The 21,686-nt window shown below is 37.8% G+C and overlaps 1 protein-coding gene across 2 annotated transcripts; it reads left to right on the forward strand.

The window, feature by feature from the left end:
- The first annotated feature begins 3,471 nt into the window (after positions 1–3,471).
- On the forward strand, positions 3,472–20,719 carry LOC4340828 (proteasome activator subunit 4). Of its 2 annotated transcripts, none has more exons than XR_010741761.1 (35): positions 3,472–3,947; positions 5,410–5,512; positions 5,605–5,717; positions 5,796–5,918; positions 6,459–6,560; positions 6,661–6,826; positions 7,509–7,625; positions 7,876–7,943; positions 8,029–8,130; positions 8,218–8,434; positions 8,565–8,792; positions 8,874–9,001; positions 9,098–9,215; positions 9,314–9,529; positions 9,608–9,757; positions 9,847–9,923; positions 10,267–10,484; positions 10,737–10,950; positions 11,038–11,117; positions 11,192–11,309; positions 11,386–11,556; positions 12,418–12,586; positions 12,698–12,741; positions 12,914–12,956; positions 13,037–13,182; positions 14,631–14,725; positions 14,873–15,771; positions 16,834–17,112; positions 17,201–17,296; positions 18,003–18,181; positions 19,453–19,538; positions 19,746–19,862; positions 19,969–20,061; positions 20,216–20,369; positions 20,461–20,719. XR_010741761.1 is itself a non-coding variant. In XM_015787594.3 (35 exons), exons 1-35 carry the CDS (start codon positions 3,787–3,789, stop codon positions 20,500–20,502), a joined length of 5,433 nt encoding a protein of 1,810 aa, XP_015643080.1. In that variant the 5' UTR covers positions 3,475–3,786; the 3' UTR covers positions 20,503–20,719. The 2 variants fall into 2 exon arrangements, 1 of the variants encoding a protein (XP_015643080.1); XM_015787594.3 differs by having other exon boundaries at positions 3,475–3,947; positions 19,453–19,534; positions 19,741–19,862.
- The last annotated feature ends 967 nt before the right edge of the window (positions 20,720–21,686 follow it).

The following is a 21,686-nucleotide window of genomic DNA, read 5'->3' on the forward strand; positions in this document are numbered from 1 at the left end:
TTTCTCTCCGCTCGCGTGCTTCGCGCCTTCGTCGACGCTCGCAACCGCGAGTAGTTCCTGCCGAGCAACCGGTCTTTCCGTCACCTCGGTACGCGTTCGATATGTTGTGCATATTTGATCTGTTCATGTTTTACTGCTTAGTTTACATGTGTAGATCTAATGATGCGTTTAATCTAGTTTACATCTGCAATGTCATGATTTATTTATGGAATAAATTAAATCACTATGTGCTTATAATTTCAACACCCACCATCAAAGACTTCCCCCTCATCTTGAAGGAGAAGAAAGAAACTAGTCACCTAATAAAGAGATTAGTGTTAACACATCTTTTATTACTTTAAATCATATACTATTACTAAATCTTTTACCTTGGACCAGTAGTCTACATGTCAGCGAGAAAGTCTCTCTCTGCTGCTTCATGAACTCCTCAATCCCATCTTCATCTCGATAACAGTTCCATCTCTCTCTGCTACTTCATGAGCTCCTCAATTCCATCTTCATCTAGATAGCAACTCTAGTGACATGGGTTGGCTGATGGTGATTGGGAGAAGGTGGGCTTGAAAGCTCGAGTGGCATGCCAGCTCAAGGGGAGATCGAGCTCAAGCTTGTGAGTGAGGATGGCCCATGCCCACATGCTTGTGCTACAGATGACAACACCGTTTCATCACCCAACCCTGTGCCACGGTGTCTCATCTTTTGCAGTTTGCACCTATGCAACCACGCTTGTGTCCTTCTAGCACGTGAAATGGTGGCAGATTGCATCCCTCCATGCATGGTCGACACAACATCCTCCTGCCCGATGAGGTCGTCATCCTTGAGGGAGTGAGAAGGTAGGGAGAACAAAGAATGGTCCGACGGTTTCTTTGCAATCCCTTGCCTCACTTCCTGCTTGTGCATGGAAGAGGGGCTCATGCAAAAAAAGTGGAGTTGTTCATAGGGAGTCATCCATTGTTGGTTCTGTTGTCTGTCGAGAGATTGATGATATTATCAACGTGAATTGTAGACAATCTCGCTTGTCTAACCAATCATGCATCAGATAGAGGGAAGAGGAGGGAGACTAACTAGCATGTGGGATACTACTCCAAGGTGCAAATTTAGTCCAAAATGAAGAGAGTTGCTAATAGTCCAATATGTAATTTATGTAATAAAAACCGGTACAAGGTGTAATTCATTCACTCTCAAATAATCTACTACTATCATTCTTCTTGATTATAGTCTAACATAGTATGCGTGCGCTTACCATAATTGACTATTAACATTTTACGATACTTGTTGGAAAAACTATCCCAAAAGTCACTTAATGCTTGATATTCCACCCAATAAGTCATTTATTGCAAATGCCTACCCCTACTTGGTTTTATTGCAAAACCACCCCAGCGCGCACATACCTAACCGAATCCGTATGTTATCACTGATGTAGAGCCCCACATGCTAAACTAGCTAGATCAATCTTGTCCAAGTGCTTGCATTAAACTTATTCTTTATGTTTCATTGATTTTTTTTCTGCATACAGAGAAACTCAATTAAAAACGTTTAAGCTCTCATTACTAATTCTATTTGTGGAACTTCCAAAACAATATCAAGACAATACTTCTAGAAATATTTAATTTTCGTATAGACCACATTGACTCATCATCATAAATTATAAAAACATATTGATTTGGTTAAGCACATATGCGCTAGGTTGATTTTTGCAACAAAATCGAGTAGAGGGGTGGACATTTACAACAAAATGACTTTTGAGATAGAATATAAAACTTTATGTGACTTATGCGATGGTTTTTATAATTTTTCATACTTTTTTTAAGATAATGAACTTTGTATAATAGTTAGTGATAGGGTATGACTAATCTTTTGCACCCTGATAAGCTAGGATTGATGTGGAGATACGTATTGTCGTATTGATATTCGTAAAATCTAATTCGAGAGCCTTCTCGATTTAGCGCTATCGCGCGACGCTGGTAGAGTCGTCCGATCGCTCGCGTCACCATTGAGTCCATCTGCGTGGGCCTTTCTAGATAAGAATCGAGATGAAACCACTCCAACCACACGCACATGTAATTCTTGTTTGAGAAAGAAGTCACAAAGAGAAAGGTTACAGATTCTCCCCCATGTCATTTTTCTCTTCAAACAAAATTTTCTCTCAAATTACTTATCCGATCTACAATCCGATTACACCATTGTGTTCATTACAATTAAATCTTTACAACAAGATCTTACATGATTATATTACGATGAAAAAATATTTATATTTGTAAATTACTTTTATTATATATTTAAGTTACTTTTATCATATATATAAGTTACTTTTAGATTTGACTAAATTACTTCTTAGACATATAAAAGTAAATTCAATAAAGTCTGAAAGTAGTAACATTGTCACGACATTAAAAGTAAATTCGTTGTAGGGATAAAAATATGACTTTATCTAGAAATTAAATTTAATCAACAAAGATCAACACATGTAAGTTTAACAATTTTTAAAAGTAACTTCAATGTTAATTGGAAGTAACTTTTGCATGGTTCAAGTTGAAAAGAGATACTAGATGGAGTACAAACTAGCTACCACTAGCTGTGTAGTCACGTCTAATGAAAAATGTATTAGTTAAAGTTACTTTCCTTTGTTATAAGTTACTTCTATAATATATGTAAATTACTTTTAGGGTTTATTGAATTATTTTTATATGTCTAAGAAGTAATTTAGTGAAATCTAAAAGTAATTTAAATATATTATAAAAGTAATTTATTATTTTTCATCAAAATATAATCATGTGAGATCTTGTTATAAAGATTTAATTGTTACGAACATAATGGTGTAATCGGATCATAGATCGGATGAGTAGTTTAACAGAAAAACTGTATTTGAAGTATAGGTGGATAGTGCCTTTTATAGATAGAGTGGTAGCTAGTTTAGACAAACCAGCTACCACTAGCTTCACGTCCATTGATACTGTGATCATATGTTTTCGATCTACCTGATACTACTGGCTATATTCTAAACTCCACGAAATCATATCGGAACTAAAATCCCTATTTGTCCCATTAAAATTCATACGCTCGTTTTGGTCGGTCTTCCCTATTTCAGCTATTTGGTGCTCTACTGACCGACATGCCAAAAACACAGTATGAAAACAGTAAGAAACTTACTATTTATTATTATTTTCTATGTAAAAGGGGACATTTTCATATTTATGAATCTAATTATTTAGTGCCAACTATAATGAGGCGATGATAAAAATTAGAAAATCTAAATATTTAGAATCGATAATCATGACAAAGATACTATTATTATATTAGTTTGACGAGAATATCAGCATGATCGGGAAATTTCCGTTTCACATAAAAATCACCCACCTAAATAATACTAATAAAATAGCGTGGTCCACCTACACCGAGTCCACAGTTCCACACAGGCGCACATCCCGTACCCACCCCGGCGTGGAAAGGAACCCCTGCTGCGTCACCGCTGGCGCTACCCACCAGCAGCGTCTTCCGTTGCCTCCTCCTTCCCAGTTCCCACTCCCACAGGTAGAGGAACTCAACTCATCACAACACCCCCCACCCCAGTCGCCCTCCCGGTCGTCGACGTCGTCGTCGTCGTCGTCGTCTTGGAGGCGAAGAAAGAATCCGGCCACCTATAAATATACTCCCCCCCCACCCCCACGCCGACCTCACCGCCGCTGCCCTCCCCTCCTCCTCCCCCCTCGCAACCTCTCCCCGATTAAACCCCCCAAAACCTACCGTTCCATCGCGGCGGCGCGGCTCGGCACGGTGGTGGTGGGGGAGATGCACCTCTACAACGAGTGGCTGCCGCCGGCGGTGGCGGATGCGGCGGCACGGGAGCCCGCGGCGTTCTCCGGCGCGGTGGGGGAGGCGCGGGCGGCGTGGCGACCCGACGACCCGGACTCCGCCTACGCCACGCTCAAGTGGATCTCCGTCTTCGACCTGTAAAAATTTGTCCCTCTCCCTCCCAAGCCCCTCCCCCCCCCCTTCTGTTCTGTTCGTGTTTTCTAGGTTACGGCGGTGGAGGAGGCGGGTGTTTTTAGGTCCGGGTGGGGTTGCGATTTCGTGTTTCCTGATTGGGGCGCGACGAGATGAGGAGTAGCTCGGAATGGTGCGAATTGAATTTGGATAGTTCGGACTTCTGATCGGGGGGCGATCGCGTCTGGAATGGGGAACAATTCTATCCTGTAATCGTCGTGCAAAAATTTCCGTAGCTTGTTTAGTGCTTTTGGTGCTATCTAGTTGCAGGCTATCTCATGAATTTGAGGTATGGTGCGCAGTAATGTTGCTTTTGGGGTTTAGAGCATGTGTTCCCAGCTAATGGCGGGGATAGGTCTAACTGCTGGTGGCACTGCGCTCTTAAGTCAAAACATGCGCCGTTATCACTTATATATTGATCACTGCATGGCATCGTTTGGTTTCATCACTGGATGACACCGTTATCACCCTCTGATTCTTACAAGGAGACCCTGCTGGAATTAGAAATTACTGTGCTGGTTCGAGCTATGGATCATGCTGACAAGGTTTCTAAAAGTACTTTTGACAATTAATGGTCTCTGAGTTGCGTTTTGAACTTTCTAGAAGCATGTTTGCTTATTCTTGAGCTGGTATATACAAATAGTATGTGGATTTTAACATTTGCTTTTGAGGGCTAACATTTCTCGGATTATTCGATCCAATTTGGGGATTTGAACAGCAGAGTAATTGGCAGAAGCATGTTGAATTAACCTTGTACTGGTGTACACAATTACCGTAGCTGCAAGCAATTTGCTCAACTCCCCTGTTTTTTTTCATGAACTTAATTTAAAATATTGAACGACCACAAAGTGCCACTGGAAAGAACTTTTCTCAATAAAATGAAAAGTATTTTTGTTGTGGGTGTGCCTCCATGATCCAAGTGCTGTGATAATAACAATGGCATCTCTGCTCTCTACTACTGGACATTTCATGTGACCCTATAATCCATCTTGTCTACCTTTTCTACCAGCACTGAAGTGATAACTGCATGGACATGTAACCCTAAACCCTATAAACCTATTCAAATCTCACATACTGTCTTGTGGCCCACAAAGTTGGCCTGCTAGTACCAAATAGTCTCCACCAGAATGAAAATTACCTGTTATCTAAAAAAAAAGGGTCTCCACTACCACTAGGTTCATCCCCGTTGTTTGTGAATTTGATTTTTTATATGTTAGATAGTAAACTGTAGTTAGTGTCAACATCCTGGTTACATTGTTTACAACTAGAGCAATGATATTCTTTTTGTAGGAAAGATACATAGATAACAACATAATTGAAAACGCTTGATACAAACAAATTGTTTAAGGCCTCCTGTGAGTTAATTTGGTTGGTTTCTGGGTTTACAAATGCAATTAATATAGATATTTTGTTTCTCTATGCATTTAGTTTTATCAACGCAAAGAGTGATATTTCTCCTGAGGATGTACACGCTCTTGTAGAGCTCGGGTTGGAGATATTTCATGCATCACAGAACAAGTTCGTTGTTCAGGTAATGCTAGCTATTTACGATTTCTATATGGCTGGTTTTGACCAGTTTGACTTCAGATGATCAATTTTTCCCTGGTAAATGAATGCAACCAGATTAAGTGGGGAGGCCTGCTCGTCAGGTTTTTGAAAAAGCATGCCAAGAGGATTTCACTTGGTGTGCAATGGAGGCCACTGTATGATACGTTGATAAGGACTCATTTCAAGAGGTATATTTCGAATCAAACACACTTTTTAAGTGACGAAGAATGACAAAAATAGCAGAGTTAATTTCATGTCTGTTACAGAAATATGGGACCTGAGGGCTGGAAAGTAAGGCAGCAGCACTTTGAGACTGTTACCTCATTGGTGCGTGCATCTAGGAGTTTGTTTCCTGAAGGTGCAGCTGCAGAGATTTGGTCAGAATTCAGGTTTGACTGCTTATTCTGACTTAAGCATGGGTTCTTTTACTTGTTTCATGCTCACTCCTATTCTCTTGCTGCGTTGTTAATTTTGTTATTTATAACTCTGTGTTGTTGATACACCTCTATAAACCTGTACGGTATAGTGTTTAGCTTGACAAGATCTTACTGTAATCAACCAAGCATCTACCAAGATTAGAGGCTTTACCAGGATTCTACATGCCTAGAGACCTCTAGTGCAGGTCTACTACTTTTATTTTGGTAGCTACACACAATAAGAAATGTCCAAAGCATCAACTGAGTACTGTGGTGTTATGTTTGCATGATCCTCTAATTCTTGTACCATTATTTCTAATGTTATTGCTTTTCTATACTACCATTGCTGTTAAAATTTGGAAAAATACAATATGTGATTGATTTTTGTGAGTGACTATGGTAGCAGTTGTATTTACCAATGACATCCCATTGCACCATAGCAGTTTGCAATTTGTGCTTGACAATATGCTACCAACATTGAACTGCCTTACCTGATACTATATTGAACTACAGCCCCTTGCTGAAAAATCCATGGCATAACTCAGCATTTGAAGGCATTGGATTTCTTAGGCTGTTTCTTCCTGCAAACTCAAGGAATCAGGATCATTTCACGACGTAAGTGAAACAGGAAGATATTTGATCAATAAGCTTTTCCTTATATAGCTAGAAAATCTTCACTTATTGTTTTTCTATCTTCTGGTATCTTTTTATGTAGTGATTGGATTGCAGAATGTCTTGACATATGGGGTTCTGTCACAAATTGTAACTTCTGGGATATTCAATGGGCTGCCATTGTAGCACGCTGTATAAAAGGTTCCATATCTGTTGACTGGGAAAAATTTATACCCTTATTGTTTACAAGATACTTGAACATGTTTGAGGTATGTTGTCATCTTAATTCATTCTATGGTACTAGCCAGCTCTAATGTTTGGAAGGTGGCGTGGATACTAGCTGGTTAACGTTTTGCATATGCTGCAAAACTGCATTTTCTATGAATCAAGTGTTGCAAGTTTAATTAATTGACAAGCATATTAGAATAGCAATCTATTTTGCTGTAACAAAAAATAATTAACTAAATAAAGGTTATTGGAATACTTGTATTTTTAAAAACTGAATCAGTTTCTGTAATCTTCTGTCCTTCATCTCTTGTATATAAACTGTCTGTGTAAATTATGTTATATTGCAGTGGGAGACTCTACCGCTGTTTCATTAAGAAAAAAAGGAAGCAGCTATTATTTTCATGTGCCCTGTAACTTGCTCGTTAAGTGTATCAAACATTTTATCATTTCTTTTGTGAAGGTGAACCAATGTTTTAAATAATGCAGTGGAATCATAGTGCTGGAGTGTTTCTGTTGTAGATAATTGCATTATAGACAATGAAACATGCATGATCTTGTTTGCCAAATGCATAGTTTGATCATTTGTGCAGTAGAGACGCATGTCTTGTGCTATTTAACTGTCATAAAAGCACCATTATATGTAAAATATTTTGATCCACGCAAAAAGTTGCTTGATAAAATACTCTCAATTTATTTTGATACTGTTACTTTCTCTATGCTTAGGTTCCTATATCAAGTGGGAGTGGGTCATACCCCTTTCCATTGAACGTGCCTAGGAACACAAGATTTTTATTTTCCAGTAAGACTAGAACTCCTTCCAAGGCAATTGCAAAGTCCATCGTAAGTTATTCGAATGCTGTTTTCTTTAATTTTTGTACAAAGGGAACATAGAGATGCAATTTTTATGATACTTTGTAAAATTCATCTTGTTCCTTTGTTTGACTAGTGCAAAACACATATATTCGTTTTGAAGAATATAAAGTTCAGGTGGGCTGGATTACGGCCTTCTGTGGAGTCCTAAGAAAATAGGAAAACTAATTTCAATAAGGAGCCATACCTATTTTATTTTTAAAAATAAGTTCTTTTGCAGGTATACCTTTTGAAGCCTAAAAGTCTGGCATTGGATCATTTTGAGAAGCTCGTAAATTTTCTAGAACAGTCTGTCTTCTGACCTCTGGACCCTTTTGTGGTTGCTGCACTGGCCTTCTTTTTTAATTTTAACTAGATTTGTTTAAACTTGTAGGTTCTATCATCCATCAAATGGGGGTCGGTGGACCTACTCATTGGAGCGTTTCTTACGATATCTTGTTCTTTACTTTGAAAGACGCCTTCAGCATGAACAATTGTAAGAGAATCTTTGACTTGCGTGACAACTTGCAAGATGTTTTTCTTATCGATTGCATCATCATCTGATGTTATATTTGCACTACAGTGAAGCACTGGATGACAAACACAATCAATTTTGTTTGGGAAAAGAAGAAAGATGTGGTTTTGTCAAAGTAGTCCTGAAATTTCTGGATCGTGGTCAGTACAGCAAGGATGATTCTCTTGCTGACACTGTGTCTATTGCAACTTCAATCCTATCTTATGTTGAACCATCCCTTGTGCTTCCATTTGTTGCAACTAATTTCCAGCTAGCCTTAGAGACAGTAAGTTGAATTTATGCTGTATATTTCATATTTTTTCCATAGAGATTTTGTTGCAACTAATTTGCACCCCCTTCTCAAGTTCATATTTTTGTTGGAAAAACGAACTTACTGTTTTAATTTATTCGAACAGACTACAGCTACCCACCAGTTAAAGAATGCTGTCACATCTGTTGCATTTTCTGGACGTGCACTTATTCTAAGTTCTCTATGTTCGTCTCAATCTGATGATAGTAGCACTGCTGATACATTAAATGATCTTATCGTTACTTCTCTTTCAAATGCGTTACTTGGTATGGATGCCAATGATCCTCCTAAAACTATAGCTACGATGCAGCTAATTGGTTCCATATTTTCAAACGTAAGTGTATTTATCTTTCTCACCTTTTCTTGCACTGTTGAACTTACAATTGCTATACTGAGCATCCTTTGGTGTTTATAGCTAGCCACAGCTGGTTTCAGTGATGATGTGCCTGCTTTCCTCCAAACCTCCTATCTGTCAGAGTGGCTTGATGAATTCTTTTGTCGGTTGTTTTCTGTCCTTCAGAATTTGGAATCAAGTAGTCCTATGTAAGCGGCAAAACTAAATTCCTGTATTTAACTTATTGTTACCCGATATCTTTCAGAACATGGCAGTTGACATCTTGTTTCATCTGGATATTGCAGTAATGAGGGTTACCAAAGCTCAATCATGTCAGGAACTTTTCTTGTTGAGGACAGCCCATACTATTTTTGCATGCTAGAAATTGTTCTGGGGAAGTTATCAAAACCTTTATTTAATCAGGTATTGCACTAGTTAGAAGTTGATCCACTTTGCTGTCCTTAAACCTATGAATTTCCTGTCATGCACATGTTTCCTCATATTTTTTTTTCAACTGGCAGTCCCTGAAGAAAATTGCCAAGTTTGTTAATGCAAATATCCTTCCTGGTGCTACTTCAGAGGTTGGACTTCTTTGTTGTGCCTGCGTTCATTCATATCCTGAGGAGACTGCACTCTACCTTGTAAAACCCATCTTAATGACTATCATGTCCTCCTTTGAGGGTACACCAACAACTGGTTATGTTGGAAGAGAAGTTCCTAGCAAAATAGCTACTAAGGTTTGTTCAGAACTTAGAATTTTCATTTCTTGAATCGTTACATGTGTTTACATACAGTTGTGCTTGCTAAAAATGCAGGCTACACTTTCTCCTGCTCTGGAAACAGCATTAGACTACTACCTGCGGGTTTTGGCTATTGCTATCAGTTATGCTGGCCCTGTCTTGCTCAACTATAGACAAGAATTTAAAAATATAATAACATCATCATTCCAGGCCCCTTCGTGGAAGGTTCATATTTCCTTCATCATTTTGTACTTTTGGATACATACGTATATATTACAATTTGAAATGATGGATTCCATCTTTTGAATACCTAGGTCAATGGAGCTGGTGATCACCTCCTTCGCTCTCTGCTAGGAAGCCTGGTTTCATATTATCCAATAGATCAGTATAAGTATGTTTACAATATGAATACCCATTTTAAGGGCATGAGCAATGGTTTAGACAACTGCTACCTGTATAAACTTTACACATTATATTTAGATAATGTACAAACAACTTGTACAATAGATTTGTCTAATTAGTGGTTCATATAATCAATGATTTACAATTGATAGATGATATGATGCTATCTATTCGACCATTTGCTGATCCAGATGGCATCCTTCTCTCTCTGATTTCACCTTCCTCCACTTCAGTCCTACGTGGCATCCCCTCCTAGATTCTGACACACACCATTGTTCTCGCCCCAAGAAAAACTGCTTTTACCTATTTTAAAAAGATTGCTTATTTTGTAGGCCCTTTTCTTGTCAGCCCATTGCTAATATTATTGAACCATGGGGCTGTTCGAAAGCTCATCAGGACAGGGAAGTTGAAATGTTAAATTTCACTCCAAAGTGGCATGATCCCAGTCAAGATGAACTATCTTTTGCAAATGAATTGTTAGAATTTCATTTCCAATCAGCATTGGAAGATCTTGTGAGTATCTGTCAAAGAAAAAATCATTCCGAGACAGGTAAATATTCTAGTTTTGACCATGGAATGAATCCTCTCTTTTTTTTTTTTTTTCGCATTGGGTGCTCAAGTAGAGGGGGCAATGAATGTCATGTTATTAAAAAAAATGGTACATGCATGTTTAAGTCTTTATGATCATGTTTGTTGACTGGAAGCTGATTACAGTAGTGTTGATGCTTAATTGTTTACCTATTTAAGTATTTACTTTTATTAGATGATTCCTTCATCTGGTGTGTTGTTTTTCTTTTAACAGGACAAGAGAAGGAGCACCTAAAAGTAACCCTATTACGCATTCATTCTGCATTGCAGGGTGTAATGTCTTGCTTACCTGAAATGCGGCCATCATATAAAGATGGGAAATCCAAGGTAGTGGAGCCCATAATTTTTATTGCAGGATCTGCTGGTAGCACTGTTGGCAACTCAGAAATGCGTGAAAAGGCTGCTGAACTTGTACATGTAGCTTGCAGGTGAACATTTGTTTCTTGTACACCCAAATTTATCTGCTTAGTCTTTTTTAGCTTATTTTGTCTCACCATTTGCATTTCTTCCAATAGGTACTTGTTGAAAGAAAGAACTGATGATAGTATACTCCTAGCACTTGTTGTACGTGTCATTGATGCTTTAGTAAACTATGGTATGTTAATTAACTATGCTCAAAGACTCATACTGGGGTGTAGATTTGCCTGTTTATATATTCTACTGCTGTAGGTAGCTTGGAATATGAAGAATGGTCGAGCCATTTTCAAGCTTGGAAGTTAGAGTCTGCTTCCATAATTGAGCCTCCATGCAACTTTATTATCCCATTTCATTCTCAAGGCAAAAAGAGGTATTGTCCTATTTTGTTCAGTCTGATTCTAGTATATGGATTTTGAGTGAGTTCATTTTTTTTTTGTCTCCAATAGGCCTAGATGGGCACTTGTTGATAAAGCACACTTGCATAATACATGGAGAAGTTCACAATCATCATACCATAGATACCGTACAAATGCTGATGTATCTCCATCTAGCCTCATGGTTAATTTGATGAATGATCTCCTAGATCTCTCACTACACAACTATGAAACTGTTCGCTCGTAAGTGCTCTAGCTCTTTCTTCCTCTTTCAAGCTTGCTTATGTATTTAGTTATTTGTATATGCCGATATAGTTTCACTTGTGGCTAAGCTTTATTATTCATTTAATTGGAATATTACTATCAACATACGCATCCACTTTATGAACTCAACAATCGATGAAATTGGTTGTGTTTTGCTGAAAACCAGGCAAACAAGAAACAACTTCTTATCTTTTCAAAAGGGGGTATTTCAATTGCTTACACGACACCCTTTGAGCCATTTCTTTTAAATAATACATGCATATTTGCTCTTAGAAATGGTCCAAAATTCAATGCTAAATGTGAAGTTGGCTGTTTTTTTTTTTTTTTTTTGGGGGGGGGGGGGATGAGACCTCACAAAAACTTTCTTTATTTTTGCAAATGACCTTCTTGGAAAACATTTTTATATATCCCGAGGAGAATTTTATTTCATCTATTGCATTTTTGTAATATGTGGATATTATTAATTTATTGTAACCTCATTGTATAAATTGAGTTTTGATCGATGGGTTATGTGGTCATGCCAGATATTACCACTTCACTTTGTTCTGATGTTTCCATTTTTCTGCATTATTTTTATCCTTTATCCTGAGCAGAATTTTATTTCATCTATGCATTTTTGTAATATGAATACTACAAAACAAATGGATAGTATTCTATTTGTAGTTACTTCATTGGCTGGTTATTGATTTTGACCTAATTGCATTAATGAAGTATTGATCAAATAATTTATTGTAACCTCATTTTATAATTGAGTCCTGATTGATGGATTATTTGGTCATGCCAGATATTACCACTTTACTTTCTTCTGATGTTTCCATTTTTGTGATTATTTTAATCCAGGTATTCTGGAAGATCCCTTACAAAATTACTTAAGCGCTGGCCTTCTCTAATTTCTAATTGTGTCCTCACATTGACTGATAATTTGCGAGATTCAAAAGCACCTGAACATACGGTGCTTGGTTCTTGCAATATTCTTGGAACTCAGACTGTTTTGAGACACTTGACAACTGTATGTCTATTTTCACAATTTATGTAATTTAGTGTTAAGTTATTCATAAGGGCAAAGATAGTTAAGTTATTAAATTAGTGTTGACAATGCTAACATCACTATTCCATGCAGGACTCGGTATCACTCTCTTCATTTATCATGGGCATCTTGGAGAGGTAGTAGGCACTACTCTATGTTTGTCCTGTTATTTCTAATAATTTGGAACTATCAGTTGTTCGATATGTTTCATTGTAAATTATACTTAAAAAAATAAAAATAATCGGCACTCCGCATAGAGGAGAAACTTGAAAGTAAGACACCTGTTTGACATGTCTTTTTTCTTTGTAGCTCTCATCATGAATCGCTCAAGTGTCAGAAAGCTATTACTGAGGTACAATTCAATAATAGAACATGAAGGTGGTCATGAGATAATTTATTACTTCTAAAATATTCTGTATACATTCTTTACAGCTCTTTGTGAAGTATAACATACGTTTCTCTGGGATATCAAGGAGATTTTTCAAGAATACAGAATGTGAAGCAGACAAGCCAGGATTTATCAGTTTAGTTCCTAAAATAAATGCTTTGAGTTTTGAGAGTAATAGTCTGCATTGGCGGTAAGCAATTGATATAACCGAACCAAATTTGATATATCTCTGTGACATATGGCACTTTGAGGCTTTAACCTTGAAATATTTAAGATTCATGTCTTCTGATAGATATACACCAAATCAAATATTTCCTCTATTTTCTTCAGTTCACTACCTTTTGCTGTTGATTTTTTCCCCACCAAGTTCTGAACCTTGCCATATCTTTACCCACTTTGACTAATTTTCCATGATTGCAACTTCTGCTACCTCATCATCATCAGTCTTTCATAACATTAATTAATCCTCAAATTATTGAATGAAAATATTTCTGGTAGTATTAACAACAACATTAATAATAGAAAGCACATAGTATGTGCAAATTGTTGAATTGAATTAGCTCGATAAACACATAATAACAAAAATATATGATTTTAGATGCATCCACCCTGAATCATGGTGCAAATGTACCATGACAAATTCTGAAACAATTCGACTGCATTGAGATAAAATGGACCCATCATTTTACAGAAAGAAAAAAAAAGTACATGCAAACGCAAAAATGACAAAATTCAATGCACTATAGAGGACTATCTTTTTTATTTATCAATATGTAGACTAGATTTAAATTTGTTTTTTTTATGATAAACTTTATTTTGTGTGAATGCTTTTAGAATTTCAATTTTTCATGACCATTTGCACTGTATCTTGAAGAGGATGCCCCATGTTGCCCCAGATATTTTTCCCTTTTGTTGATAGGTCTAGGTCTCAAGTCCAGACCGGCAGGTCACCGGTTGGGCCACTTGTTTATCATAATTAACATTAGTTAACATTAATTTGAATCAATAGTATTTTACTACCGCATTTTCATATGCTATATTAATATACATGTATGTTGAAAGAAGCTTGTGCATCGAAGTAGCTGCATATGCAAAGTCAGCCTCCAGATGGAAAGTCAGCCTTGACCACATCAATATATTTTAGGAATAAATTGCACCATGGGTATAACAAGTTGAGAATTTGTACCTTGAGTTGTTCATCTTGTTTAAGTGATGGGTTACCATGTGGCATTGACTGGCATGCCATTTTGCTCTATGTTTAGTTTTTCATTTTGCAGAAAACCTCTCCCATTCTTGATCTCTCTCTTACTCACATCCTGTTCCTATTTCATCAATGACCATAGCTTTCATCTGTCACCTTTCTTACCCCACCTCACTCTATCCATTACCCTGCATATATGAACTTAGGAAAAACGCCGGGGTGGGGGTGGGGGGATAGAGTGGTTAACTGGTTGTACTCTGAGCAGTCACACAGTAAAATGGAGTTGATCATATGCACCACTTCTACAAAGACAAATGCTGCCCAACTGTTCAGTGCCTTGTTTCTAATAATAGTTCAGATTCGATGGTAACTGTTGTCAGAGTACAATTAATTGTTTCAGCCATTAATATATAACCTTGGAACCTTTGTATTCTCAGATACAATTTGATGGCCAACAGAGTGCTTCTGTTGCTAATTCTGGCATCAAGAAGTGAATCTGACATACATTCACAAATCTTGTCAGAAACAGCTGGTATGGATAGCTTACTCTCTTTGGTGGTTTCTTGTATTTGTCAACCATGATATATTTTCTTTCTTTATGTTCATGAAAAATAAAGTTTGATACTTGTATCCTCAATTTTATTACTTAGAACTTAGAACAACTTTTTTTTTTGTGTAGGTCATTTCTTAAGGAACTTGAAGAGTCAACTACCCCACTCGAGGATGCTTGCAATTTCTGCTCTGAATACACTATTACAAGGATCACCTGATAAGGCATCTCTTCAAGATTCACAACAATCATTAGATCGCCCTGAAGAAGGAAGCATTTTGTCCACAGGAGAAATTTTGAATAATATAATTCGGGAGGATGGATTTATGAGTGAGACTCTAAACAGTCTATCTCATGTCCATATTATTTCTGATAATGATGGTTCATCGAAAGCAAGTTATGGTGCTTCATCTTTTCAAAGCGGTTCTGATAAAGCAATCACTTACTTCTATTTTGATTTCTCTGCGTCATGGCCACGCACGCCAAGTTGGATTTCTTTAGTGGGTGGTGACACATTTTATTCCAGCTTTGCTAGGATATTTAAAAGGCTAATACAGCAATGTGGAATGCCTGTAATATCATCGCTTCAGAATGCATTGGAAGAGTTTCTTAGTTCAAAAGAAAGATCAAGGCAATGTGTGGCAGCTGAAGCGATGGCTGGGATGCTTCACTCTGATGTGACTGGGAATTTGGAGTCTGGGAACAACTGGTTGATACTTCAGTTGCAGAAAATTATGCTTTCACCATCTGTGGAATCGGTTCCTGAATGGGCAGCTTGCATTCGATATGCTGTTACTGGGAAAGAAAGATCTGGAAGTCGTGCTCCTGTTCTCAGAGAGAAATTATTAGATTGCTTATGCACGCCAGTTCCTCAGTCCGTGGCCACCAGTGTACTTGCCAAGAGATATTCTTTTCTGTCTGTTGCTTTAATCGAAATATCTGCACCAAAAATGTCTCCAGCTGAGGAGCAGTACCATGTTAAAATTCTCGATGAACTGCTTGCCAACATGAGCCATCCGTCGGCCCAGGTAGCGTTGATTCACTTGATCATAGTATATCTTAATCTTGCCTTTTTTTAGTTTCAATTTTATATTATTTTGAGTTTTCATTTCAGTTATACCCGAATAACATTTCCTTGTCTTTTAAAGAAAAAATGTTTGTTTCCTCTTTGTCTTTTGACAATGTGGTAACATGCAACCCCATTCACTAGGATTTAGGGTCTGATTATGCATGTTCTAGTCCAGATAGGTTCACTGGATCTTGGGCTTGGCAAGTACAAACTCGTAGATTTGTGATATTTCCTGCTAACTGGAGAAGGCTTACACTATCTTCTGTCGGGATACTTGTTAGGAATTAAAGATATGGTTTATTAGGAAAGTAGAGGTTGTATTCTCAACAGACAAGGGACTGGTCACGTGAATAGTACCCCTGGGATACTGTAGCCAAGAATCATCACTATATAAGGGACCCATGTCTTTCATTATAATTAAGCAATAAAGAAAACTAAAGTTAGGTTTAGCTTGATCAGTGTCTCCTAGTGATCAGGACAAGCCCTCCACCTACAAAAGTGATATACCCTTTATCCCCCCTATCATAAGTCAACACCCATAACACTGAAAGTTCAATTCTCCTTGTTTTTCCTGATTCACTAGGCTGTAATCTGTTTGGGATTAGCAACAGGTTGTCATTTAGAGCTGACAAAGAACCATAACATACTTATTGCTGAACATCACAATATTGCACCACTTACCTATTTCAGAACATTATGTTTCTGCTCCATTTGTTCAATATGTGGTATTATACACTTTTGAAGTTCTTTTAACTATTTTTGGAAATGTACACTATGCACAATAACACATGTAATGATGCATCTGAGCTTAGGTAGAATTGGTCAACACTGTTTATATTTATCATAATTCAAACACAATTCACATAATATATTTAGAAAAATTTCTGAGCTTATTGTATCAACTAGTTTATGGTTTGACAATTTGCCACTACCACATGGTCACCCTTTTTTTTTTGTCAAAAAAGGAATTGCCTTGGAGGATTTAACTGAGCTAAGCCTATTCACCTTCCATTGTGTTCAGATAAGAGAAGCAATTGGTGTGACCATATGTATTGCATGCTCAAATATGCGATTATCTAGGTTATTTGGGCATGGTGATTCTCTAGATGTTTCTGGGGATGTAAGCATGACTGAACAAACAGGGAGTGAGAACTGGTCAAAACAGTTGACAGATGGAGCTACTGAATTATCTATCAGTATACAAAATAATATTTCTAAGCAACTGGAGTCAACACCAGATTCAGTAACTGAAAATGGCTTGGACAAGAAAGAGGAGGCTGATGTGAAAAGAATGGAAACGGTCCTTACTTTATGCTTCTCTCCAAACTGAAAATTCCACAATTCATTTGGCATGTTTCAAACTTATCTTGTTCTTGCTTCTTTTGCAGATTTTTCACTTCATAATTGCATCGCTGAAGTCTGGGAGATCATCTGTTCTACTGGATGTTATTATCGGACTCATCTACCCTGTTCTCTCATTACAGGTATACATCTTATGTTTACATGATGACATGATTTTTTTTTCTCGAAAATGCAGAACTGCGCCTCATTATATTAAGAAGAGAGAAAGGGGCTAGAGCCCTACAACACACCACACACGACCCACACCACTCAACACAACTCCCAACTCAGAAAACTCATTTGTTCTTTTCTCTGGTTTTCAAATCATTATTTAAGTAATGACTTGAGTCTTCCCTTTTCTTGTTGAAGGCTTGACAAACATGAAATTTCTTCCAAGTTGTGCCTTTTTGTATTAAGTGGTCTGAAAATTTTCACCATAGTTTTTGCTTGTCTACTATTCCCTCCGGGTTGATAATACTTGTCGTTTTGGACAAGGGCACGGTCTCTAAAAAAACAACTTTAACCATTATTTTCTATTATAATATATATAAAAGTGTTAACAAATATATGATCTTATTAAAGTATTTTTTAAGACCAATCTATACATATAGTCACCATATTTGAAAGAGAAATATTTTGAAAATGATTGATAATCAAAGATTCTAAAGTTTGACCTCACCCTTGTCCAAAACGACAAGTATTATCAACCCGGAGGGAGTAGAAGACATAAGCGTTTGAGAATCTTTGGATTATCATCTTTGTTTGGATATTTGTCTGAATTTAGTGACTCTAATAGATTAATAACAATAGGAGTTTTAACACTTTGGCTGAACTATCATGTATCTGTAGGAAACATCAAACAAAGATTTGTCATTGCTTGCGAAGTCAGCTTTTGAGTTGCTGAAGTGGCGTATTTTACAACGGCCTTTTCTTGAAACTGCTATTATGACTATTCTTTCTTCAGCCAATGATCCAAACTGGCGGACCAGATCTGCATTGTTATCATATCTCAGGACATTTACGTACAGGTTGAATTTCAGATCTTCTCTTGATTTGCTAGTGTATCAATTATTATGATAAATGTGTTGTCCGTAATTTATTTTGTTCTTCCCTAGTATTCCCTAGTATTGTGCTCAGTTATAGGAAGATGCCTTGATTGAATCTTACCATGATTTGTGAGTTGTTATTTACTAGAGTAAATTTATTGATAATCAAACTTGCCTTCCTGGATCTATGTCGCCGTAATGAGAAACTAGTTATTTAGTCATCAAAATTGTGTACGTCACTATGTTGTTCAAGTGAGGTAGGTCACTTTGTGGTTGCTGAGCATGGTGCTGATCTGGGACTAGGAACTGCACGGCCAACATGTGGCTGCCCCATTCCATGTAAATCCATTTATTACAAGATCCCCCAATCACCTTCTCGTCCTCCTATCCCATCCCTTTCTTTCCAGTCCACTGAGCAAAGCACCCCAAAGCCCTAGTTACCAAATGCCACAACCTGCAAAATGCCCATATGCTGCTTCAGTAGGGAGATTGATCCAGGAGGGTAAATCTTATTCTTTTTTTTTTTTTTAATCTAAAGGCAAGATATATAATCAGATTTCACGCTTTAGTATCCTTAGGAAGGGATGGGAAGGAGGGGAGAGGGTTTGATTGAGTAACAAAGTCAATTGCAGAGCAGTGTGACGTCCATATGAAACATGGTATCACAGATTACAAGGGTTAAGGATGGATATTTCAACAACTACATAAACAAACACAAAAGAAGATTTGCATTGGACAATGCCATTCCAGTTTGCCAGCTACAGCTACATCGCATTTGCTAAAATGATAGGTGGGTGAGAAAGGGCATTGTGAAGGACCCTTCACTAGCAACATCGCATATTTGGAAGTTTTTTTCCCCCACTAAGGTTGCCCCTAGGATATCCATCTTGTCCCTTGGATTTAGATTCTACATCTCATAGTGGATGGGTATCAAACCTCGTAGCTAAGAAATAGGGCATGTCCATGCTGCATATACTAGAAAAACCACCTAATCATGTCACTCGAATTACTTGTACCAGTTCCATGACTAAGTTTCTTAGTTTCTGAGTTCGCTGACCTCTATTTGAACCACTGACAAATTTGATGTCTCACTGCTGTCTTTTGCTCTTGACACTATATCCTCATCAAGGGCAGTAGGATGTAGAAACACATTTGCGCTCCTGTATTGCAGATCTGTAATATTTCTTTATTAAGTCAGCTGGCTTTTTGAGACTTATAGCTGATGGAAAATAAATGCATTATCTTTGTCGCAGGCATACATTCATTCTTTCCAGCTCAGAGAAATCACAAATTTGGCAAACAATTGAGAAGTTACTTGTGGATAGTCAAGTTGAGGCAAGTATATATGTTTATTTGGCCTGTACCGTACATACTTGTTTTTCTCTTGTAATATTCCTTCTAAAAAAATTGTCTCAGCCTTCTAATTTCTAGCCTTTAACTTTGCATTAGCACCCATATGAAAGCAATACTGTTCTTATTAAAGATGCTGTCAGTGAAGACTTATGCTGTCAACTGTATGAATTTTGTTGCTGTATTTCCAGGTTAGGGAACATGCTGCTGGTGTCCTTGCAAGCTTAATGAAGGGCATAGATAAAGACCTCTCTAAGGACTTTCGAGATCGGTCATATGCACAAGCTCAGCGTATCCTTCATACACGGCAAAGGTTAATTTTTTGCTGATTTTTATATTACTCTCTAGTCTCTTCATATCACTGATTTGTTAAAAAGATACTACATACTAGTATGTTTTATACCTGCTGCTTCTTGCAGAGGTGCAAAGTCAGGCCACTCTGTTGCTACTATCCATGGTGCAGTTCTTGCTTTGACGGCTTCAGTGCTTTCTGTTCCATACGACATGCCAAGGTACCTTCGTGACTTCAATCCTTGTCTTTTTCGTCTAAAGAGGACGATGTAGTTAGATTCTTCGTCAAATCACATCCTAGTGGCCTACTTCCAAATATGGTGGCTACTTTACTGTTCTGTTTGTTTTTAAACGGACTTTTCGTTGTCTTTGCAGCTGGCTTCCTAGTCATGTAACTCTGCTGGCACGCTTTATTCGTGAGCCCTCTCCCATAAAATCAACGGTCACAAAAGCCGTCGCCGAATTCAAGCGGACGCATGCTGACACATGGAGCATCCAGAAGGAGGCCTTCACGGAAGACGAATTGGAGGCAAGCTCAAAGCGGTTCCCTTTCAACCATCCTTTCTGATCACAACACAAGTTGACGCTCGCTCACATATTTGATCCTTTTGTGAATGCAGGTCCTCCGTGATACATCGTCCTCATCGTCATACTTTGCTTAGATATAAGGACCACAAGATTAATTTTCAAGTAAATTCATATAGAATATTTTGTATGGCTGATGAGATTGCCTCCATACTTGGTGGATCATATACATATAGTTACATCCTGTAGCTTCGGTTTTATTTCCACAGATAAAGGTTTTTCGTCGTACAAAGTCAGGCACGTAGTATATGTCGAATATGAGCTGAGATTATGAGATACAGTATGTTACAGTCAGGCACATTGCTTCTGCAGTTTCTTTCAGCAGCGGGTTCGAGTAGTTCACAATTAACTGCGGCTCGATGGATGCATACATTTTACTCACCCAGCCGGGTGCCCGGGTGCTGCTGATTGCAGTTGCAGTAAGTAATTCCGATAAGAGTACATGCGTCTTCTTCGTAACAAAATTTTCAATCTCTGCCACTGGCAACCCTTATCCAGTACACGCACAGCATCTGATTTCCTTTGATCCGGTACACGGCCGGCACATGGTATCAGTTGAGCAGCCAAAGTAAAATACATTGCTTTTATATAGTACAAGTACACACATGGTAGTGACTGCAAGTACGCTGTGTGCTAAACATACAGGCTTGTTTATTAAGGCCTGTTTAGTTCCCGAAGAACTTTTCACACGTATTAAATATATATAAAAAACTAATTACACAAATTACGTGTAAATTGCGAGACGAATCTTTTAAGCCTAATCGCGTCATGATTTGATAATGTAGTGCTACAGTAAACATTTGCTAATGATGGATTAATTAAGCTTAATAAATTTGTCTCGTAGTTTACAGACGAAATATGTAATTTGTTTTATTATTAGACTACGTTTAATACTATAAATGTGTGTCCGTATATCTGATGTGACACGCCAAAGTTTTTAATCCCTGAAACTAAACAGGGCCAACACTGCGTGGTAGAGTATATACAACAAGTAGTACATGCATGTTAGAGCCTGCAAGTACACTGCTTGTTAAGCATACAAGCTTGTTGTATATAGTGTATCATGAAACACCTGGTATACCATGGTCCTCGAGGTATCATGATACACCTGGTATCTCAAGGTATCATTTGGTACCTCGAGACATCATTCGGTATCCTCAAATTATCACCTACGGTACCCTTGAGGTATCATTTGGTACCCTCAAGATATCGCCCGTGGTCCTCGAGGTATCATGAGATACACTCGGTACCTCACGGTATC

The sequence above is a fragment of the Oryza sativa genome, chromosome 6 (assembly GCF_034140825.1).
Source record: "Oryza sativa Japonica Group chromosome 6, ASM3414082v1".
NCBI lineage: Eukaryota > Viridiplantae > Streptophyta > Magnoliopsida > Poales > Poaceae > Oryza > Oryza sativa.